Below are 7,986 nucleotides of genomic sequence, written 5' to 3'. Positions count from 1 at the left end.
AAAAAAAACACATCAGTGTGTGTGTGTGTGTGTGTGTGTGTGTGTGTGTGTGTGTGTGTGTGTGTGTGTGCTATACTTGCTTTCCAAACTTCACTTGTTGCTCAAAAAGTTGTGGATGGAAACTGAAGTTGAAGCTTTCATCGTGGCTATAATCACCTCCTGTCTGGTTTTCCTGGCTCAACTTTGCCTGGATATTAGTCTCCTGTAAGGGTCAAATCTGTGTCCTTCATCACAGTTTTGCTCAATAGGTTACACTTGACCTTGGGTTAAGAGTAGCAGCTCTTAACACACTATGTGCTGACAGTTGCAAAGATGAGAAAACTAATTTAGGCTGACATGTTGTTGCAGTTGCTCTCGACTGCTGATCAGATAACGAGGCACATCAGAGGAAGACCTCGGGCCCTGCACATCCTCTTGGCTGACTGGCATGATTGGGCCTGAGTAAAACTGAGCTGGAGCCAAGAAAGCCTGTACCTGTCAACATTATTGTTTCAGTAACTGATGCAATACCCATGTCAGTCATTCTAATTTTGGCTCTGAGTGCTGCAAGTGGTAACTAGTGCTTAACAAGTAACTTTAACACAATGAATGACCACAGTTTATTTCAAGAAAACAAGACAGAGTGCAACTCCTTGTGAATGTAAGCAGGGAAAGAAGAGTTTGTGATCTTCCATCCACTGACATTTTGACATACCAGCTTTGGCAGGTCCACTCAGACACACAATAATGTTCTGTTATGCTTCCGCAGACAGGCCTCTCTCGTCCCCTTTAAAGACGATACACTTTCACCACCACAAGTTCCCCGCTGCGCGTTTCATAAATGTTTATCCCACATGACTCTAGCCCCCTCCCCAAAAGTTTGCTTAGGATAGCTGCGAGCGCTGCCAACTCAGATGAAAGGGAAAGATTTAAAGAATGAAATATATAAAGCCTGCTTCGACATGCTTGGTTCGAAAGGTTTCAAACTCTTTTACAAAACCACAATTAACTCTTTACACAGTTCTCCACTGAGTTAAATAAGCAGGACTTGGAGTTGGGTAAAGAAAGAAAGTCAGTTTGACATTTTTTGACTTTACATGTAAATAGTTAATAATCTTATAACCTACAGGATGAATGGATTGGCATAAAATGAAAACACATAAGAGCTGATTCCAAAGGGGAAAAGCAATGGATAAACCCGCACCAGTGTTTGCTGATCACAGTATAATGAAAGATTGCTTAGAAGTGATCTACTTTTTCCAAACATGCTGAAAAGTCATTATTAATTAAACACCAGACTATGTGAAAACAAGCTGCAGCTGTCCTATAGATAGATTTTAATTTCTCAACATCAAAATGTTTGGTTGACTCTTGTGGCATGTGTGTGCCATTCTTAGAGAAGCAGGAAACTTTTTTTATTTAAATATTTACTCATTCATTACAAAACAATAGAGGAGAAACAACAACACTACAGACAGCCCAGCGTCTCCTTTCAAACAGGCGGAGAGTGAGAGTGGTAATATTCACAGTTACTAGAGGAGAATGTAATGTCGCACTAAATTACAGTCATTGAAAGCTTGTATGGTTACCCAGCGATCTATCACTGTCACACAGAGGGGGAGAGGGGGCGGGAGAGCAGACAGGCGCCAGGCACAGCAGGATCAAAGCAGGGACATACCTCAGGGAGAGAAACAGTTAACTCCATTTAACCAATTGTCCTACAGACAGTCATTCAGTCAGTGCGCTGCCGCTGCAGGCCCAGCAGCAGTTCCCATAAGAGAGAAGAACGCTCACATATAGAGTTTCACTGAAAATGATTTGACTTGATTTGAAGAGCTGCAGAACAAGGCCAATTTGGATGGGCTGCTTGAATGGGCCCTTTACTGTCTCTCAAAGGGATTACAGACAATGAACACAATAGGCTGAAATATGGCCATGGACAATTTGATTACAGGCCACAAGATAGAAATTTACAGTGATAATAACTCTTTGGAATATAAAGAGTGCTGTAAATCGCTGCCTGGACTGCCTTACTGTTTTAATGAAACCTGGTGAAAAACTACTGTCAACACATTCTCCGGTACAACTTCCCAGAAGGGGCCCAAAGAGAAGAATTTGTGTGACATATATCTGGTGAGGTTTACATCTATTAAACTGTGAATGGATTTATGACACAATCACAGCACCACATGGTAAATATTTTTAAAAACAAATAAATACACTATATACACACCCAGAAGGCACGCACCAAATCTTAGCACTCATTTAGAGTCCGTTTGTGTCCACCTGATGTCTTTGTATGCTCAACCCATTTTCTGGTTCTGTTTTGTTGTCTACCAGTTCAGAAAGGGAATATTTGACTATTTAGGCAAAGTTGGGAATGATAAAGCAGAAAATTAAAAACACAAAAATGCTCTGTAAGAACTGAAGGGGACAAGCATGGGCGAATTGATAAACTCTAAATAAAAATATTAACCAGTGCAGATTTAGATTTGGATTCCAGCAAAGAGTGTTTAAAAGGTAGGAACTGCACATCTGTCCTACCTTACATAGAATTACTCGAGCTGTGCCACTGACGAGAGGTTTATATCTGTCAGAAACCACAGCATATAAAATGGACCGCAACACTGTCTTTACAAATTCGGCCTATCAGAAACCGCTTTAGCCCGGTCACGTGGAAACATCTAAAGACTGATAGGCAGGCGGCAAGATGGAAGGGGAACTTGTGGCACTGCGCTAACGGAGAGACAAGTCTGTGCGTAAAAGCCTGAAAAACACACAGCTGTAGCGTCATCGGAGGAACATCTGCACTAGCACTTATCTCCTCAAGAGAAGCCACGAAAACATAAACAGTGTCGGAGAGAGCGGCAGGAAAATTAGTTGTATGGCACCGCAGTCGTGCGTAATGAATCCTGCGCAAGGATCACCGCCCGTGGCTGCTCCCGGGGAGACTTCGCCGGAGGATAGAGCCGCTGATGGAATTGGAACTGATGAGCTGGACCTGTCACCTGTTAGAAGGTGTAAAACCAAAAGTTCAGATCTGCCTTTCAGTGTGGAATCACTCATATCAGACAGGACGCCGTGCAGAAGCCTCCAAGACTCAGAGCCTGGCTCGGGTTGCGTCCGGATAGAGGACGCAGATTGTGCGTCACAGAGAGGATTTTATCGGTCTAAAGCGGAGGCGGTGGACCTCAGCGACAAGGAGAAGAGCTCCTGGTTGCAGGCGCCTTGCGCATCCCCTCCAAGTGAGTGTAGAATGCGCTATTGCGACATTTTGTGCGATAGTTAAAACAAAAACGTCAACAATTTGTATAGACATATTCAAAGAAGCATAAACAAAATGACTGCTAAACGATTGTATAAAATATTATAATTGTCTGTAATAAAACTATTAAGAGCCAACAGTGAGAGGGAGCTTGAACTTTCCTCCAAAGAGTAAATAACGGCAAAGGTGCACTGACTGTAGAATAGTTAGGATATATATATAGGATATAGAATATAAGCTTGTGTTTGATATTTTCGTGATCTTCAAGATTATAGTCTATGCGCAATCAAAAATTAAACTTCAAACAATCACTAGTTATGCTATTAAATCGATCGCCGAAGTTCTAGCAGTGTAGATAACTTCTTAATTATATTTCCAGGACTCCCCAGCCCCAGCCCGTGCAACCTACGGAAACACAAGAACAACAGGAAACCCAGAACTCCCTTTACAACCTCTCAGCTTCTTTCTCTGGAGAGGAAGTTCCGACAGAAACAGTACCTCTCCATCGCGGAGAGAGCGGAATTCTCCAGCTCCCTCGGCCTCACAGAGACTCAGGTCAAGATCTGGTTTCAGAACCGCAGGGCCAAGGCCAAGAGACTGCAGGAGGCCGAGCTGGAGAAACTAAAGCTGGCCACGAAGCCGTTGCTCCCGGCCTTCGCCTTTCCTTTCCCCTTGAGCGCACCAATAGGCGCCCCGGCGCTATACGGGGCCCTGAACGGACCTCGGCCTGCCTTACCCGTACCAGGACTATTCAGTGGACCATATGGGATGTACTACTTGTCCTAACTCATACTAACTTTTAAGCTGCTTCGTTGGGGAAACTGCCTTAGCTTTATCCAGCAAAAATATTCTTATGAAATAATCTGTCTGAAATCTCATATTGAATGAAATGTTTTTCGTTAAAGAGCTAATGGGGAAAGAATAATATAATAACCCACAGCAGGGATATGTTAACATAACAGTCTCGCTTCATTTTAAAGCTGTTCATTATTTCCAGGAACAAAAACAAAACGGTTGATTGCCTTTTTTATTTTCAGCTGTCCCAGCTCAGGTATGCTTCAGTTCCAGTAATTTTACTGTAGTAAGAGAAGACCACAGAAGACGATTTTTTTCAGAGCCTGTTGCTTTGAGCTGAAAGCAAAAACTTGTAATGACGCACTGAAAGACAACGGCTTGTTAATTATTTCTATTTTAAATGCTTTGAAATGTCCCGCCTCTTCAAGGAGAGTTTTAATTTATAGCAAAAATATTTAAATGACAGTTTTGCTGACTTTCTATATTTTTCTGATAGTCATTTCTGATTTATCTTATTCATGTATGCCACAGAGCTCGAATATTATCCAAAAAGCAACGTATGGTAGATTAATTCGGGTTTTTTTAATGGGCATAACCGCTCATTTAGAAACAGCTTCACAAATAAGGGGAATCACTTTGACACTTTAATGTTGCAAAGATGCGAAAGTGATGGTTGAGAATCTGTGGATTTGGTGTTTTAATAGGGTCTCTGAACTTAAAATGGAAATATAGAAAATTAAAGTTATCCTTTAATCACTTCCTGAGGTGAGCTCCTGATGCTGTAAAACTCTAAAAAGACTTTAAAGGCCTTTCCTCTTCAACAAAACAAAAACATACATATTTAAAGAATGTAGTTTCTACACGTTACATCTTTTGTGCCTTAGTTCTTCAGTGCTTTACATTAACTGGAGTGAGAACCAGAAGATCTTTAAAGGTTAATTTACTGTAACAATAAGATTTAAGCAACAGTTTCCAGCTCGTTAACAACTGTGCTCATTTCATAAATACAATAAACCTGCTTTACTCGAGCCCTTACCTCAAAAGGAGAATGTTTTTGCACAGGTGTCAGAAGAGCTCTCGAGATCAGCTTCATTACTAAATGTAGATAACTCCTCGTGTAGTTTTGCAAACACTCCAAGTGTTGAACGCGGCAGACCAACTTACATGAGCTATTAAGGTACAGTGTATTTTATATTTCACAAGTGGAAGATGTTTTGTACAATTATTAAAGTTTATTATGAAAATCCCTGACATTCTCTTTTGTTTCTCCTAACACAAAATTTAAAGTGGGCTCCAAAAACCTGCTTTTTTATATTGAAAACACAGCAGTTAAGTATTACTGCATCCTTTTTTTTATATATATATATAAAACTCTAATAAATGCCTTTTCAGTTTTTCCAGTCAAATTGTGAATGGGTAAGTGCTGGTTGTTGTGTAAATGCAGCACTGCTCTGAGGGATCAGCAACACCAGAACAGCACCACATGAATGCAGTTCATTTACCACAAAACAAACAAACAAACAAAAAACACAACAATAAAAAAAGGAAACTTGCAATTTTTGCAAAATAAAACTGTTTTTTATTTCAGGTTAAAATCATCTATGACTGTGAAGGTATTCTGTACAAAGTTTATAAAGCTGTAAATCTGAAAAGCCAGAAAATAGCAGCCTTGACTTTGATGCTTCACTTCCTCCTTCCTCGCCGTCCTCTAAAGCCTCGGACCGAACCGTGACCAAAACACACAGTGTTGGGGATCCTGAGAGAAAAGAGCACAGCTGCTCAATTCTGGGCCTCAGATTGCTTAGTTTTAAATGCTAAAAAACTGTAGTACACATGTGCTGTAATCAGTACTTTACACATATTTAACTTATATAATATTCTGGATTTTTTTAAATTGCAAATTTCTTAAAAATGGCTGATTTAGTTTTAACACATACAGATTTGAAGGCTAACCTGTAGGAATACTGAGGCTTTCGTGGCGCTGTGCTCTCAGTGTCCTGGGCTGCAGCAAGAACGTCCTCGGCAGAGGCTTTTTCCTCACACTCGTGTGTCTCCATGGATTCCCCTCCCTCGGGTTCGTCGGACGGAGAGTTACACATAACCTCACAGACACCCTCAGACTCACACACATCATCCACCACCTCCATGGCTGCGTCTTTCTGCTCCTTTCTTTTTGTCTCTCGTCTTCTATTAACAAAGATACAATATTTAAAATACGCATATGGCAAACATATTAAAGTGATGCTATTTTAAACTGCGCCTTTCACAGAGTTAGAAAAATAATACAAAAATACTAATTTTACACATCAGCATCAATAAAGAAGCAAAAAAATCTTATGCTATAATGTGTCTGATCTTATCATGTCACTAAATAAATAATAAAAGAGACATGTAGAGTGTAATGTAAGAATATAAAGAGTAGATAAGGCAATAAGGAGATTGACTAAAAGTCATAATTTGACATTTTGCTACCATCTAGTGGACAAAACACAGCCTTACCCTCGTTCCTTTTTGGTTTTATCGAATCTGAAGTCTGGAGGATACTTGTGAATTCTTATTAAATGGTCCTTCCTGTGTTTATTAGTCCTGAACGTCTGTCCACAGCCTTCCACCAAACACTGGTACTGAAAAATGTGAAGAAAATGTCATTGTGCTTCAAAAAAATAAAAAAAATAAAAAAATCTCCTAACAGCAGAGCTCTATTTGACACCGACTTACCATGTCCTGTTTCTGGGCAAGGATAGTAAAGAGAGAGTCATGCCACTCCTGAATGTGAATGTCCAAGAGCCGGGCGCTCGGCAGGGAGCGGCGGCATGAGCAGCACACGTGCCTGTGCAGGGCGTTGTAGTGGTGCTCGTACTCCTCCAGAGCACTGAAGACCGCACTGCAGCCTGAGATGTGACAGGCAAACTCGGACACGCTGACACAAGACAAGAGGAGGAGGAAGGTTATCAACAGTCTGACCAACACTGAGATTACAAGTCATCAGTCAAGTAGAAAATCCAACACGGTTGCTAAATAATGATCCCTTCTGGGGCAAATTTGTCATTTTACTGAATATTTTTAGCATTTCTCAATTAAATATGTCCAAGTGCATAATCTACTACTGTTGCAATCATCTTATTTGACTCGTTTTATTTCTAAATATGATCACTTATTTTATTTACAAGTAATCAGCTTCCCAAAATCCCAAAAATGAAATGTGGGATTAATGTGTTATTTTTTTTGTCATTGTGCAAATATAGTGATTATAACATCCACATGAACGGAATCAACTTCATGGGATTTCCTTACCTGGATGGACATTAAGACACCAAAGGACAAATAGTATGTGGGGCAGGTTAATATGGAAGCCTGTTTCTGCCACTAAAAAAACCAAACATTTTTGGTGATCCATAAGTCAAAATTTTCAGGTTATTGTCTCAAAATTTCAAATTATGAAGTCAAATTTTGAATTCTTTTCTCAGACTTTTGAGTTGGTGACTCAAAATTGTGAGATAATAACCCCAAATCTTTATTTACAGGTAGTTTTTTTTTTTTTCAGCACTAGAAAGGACTTTCCATAGATGAGTCATGCTCACAGGAATTTAGGATGAAATAAATATGTAAAAGGATGTTGAAAGTCAGTTATGCAAGTCTTCTGGCTCCTGTATTTTCCTTTTTGTTTCATTAACCTTTATCTCACTTAGTGTTTCGTCAATCTATGGCAGATTTCTCTCTGAGCAACAGATTTTTACAGAGACTCGCAAATAACGGACAAAAACCTTCCTAGTCTTGATTGTAGTTGCATTTGTTTTTACTTGTACTTCTCATCATATCCCATTACAAATCTGACTTTGTGGTGCAAGCTTAGGGGATGAGAGAGAGATCCAGGATGAGATCAGGGGCGGAGCGTGGGGGTGGCTTACTGGGCTTAAGCCCGGGTTGTTTTGTCAGAAGCCCGGGGT

General features: G+C 40.2%; 2 protein-coding genes across 3 annotated transcripts; one reads left to right on the top strand and one right to left on the bottom strand.

Annotated features, from left to right (window-relative positions):
• Positions 1-2,630: 2,630 nt before the first annotated feature.
• msx3 (muscle segment homeobox 3) lies at positions 2,631-5,290 on the top strand. The gene is made up of 2 exons (XM_005940695.3): positions 2,631-3,224; positions 3,624-5,290. Exons 1-2 carry the CDS (start codon positions 2,864-2,866, stop codon positions 4,028-4,030), a joined length of 768 nt encoding a protein of 255 aa, XP_005940757.1. The 5' UTR covers positions 2,631-2,863; the 3' UTR covers positions 4,031-5,290.
• Positions 5,291-5,595: 305 nt separating this feature from the next.
• Positions 5,596-6,959, bottom strand: znf511 (zinc finger protein 511; the record flags this gene model as incomplete). Of its 2 annotated transcripts, none has more annotated exon segments than XM_005940702.2 (4): positions 5,596-5,795; positions 5,993-6,226; positions 6,539-6,663; positions 6,758-6,959. In XM_005940702.2, coding segments are annotated over 4 exon segments (634 nt in total), but the record flags the coding sequence as incomplete, so codon positions are not given.
• Between the last annotated feature and the right edge of the window lie 1,027 nt (positions 6,960-7,986).

Source organism: Haplochromis burtoni, unplaced genomic scaffold (genome assembly GCF_018398535.1).
Source record: "Haplochromis burtoni strain Fernald_Lab_line unplaced genomic scaffold, NCSU_Asbu1 Contig_296, whole genome shotgun sequence".
Taxonomy (NCBI): domain Eukaryota; kingdom Metazoa; phylum Chordata; class Actinopteri; order Cichliformes; family Cichlidae; genus Haplochromis; species Haplochromis burtoni.
This window is presented reverse-complemented; position numbering and strand designations above follow the sequence as displayed.

What these genes read in the sequence shown, in the direction of transcription:
- msx3 (XM_005940695.3), top strand. Translation starts at nt 2,864, where the DNA reads ATGGCACCGCAGTCGTGCGTAATGAATCCTGCGCAAGGATCACCGCCC. An exon ending in GCCTTGCGCATCCCCTCCAA is followed by an intron (nt 3,225 to 3,623) that starts GTGAGTGTAGAA and finishes TTATATTTCCAG; the next exon opens with GACTCCCCAGCCCCAGCCCG.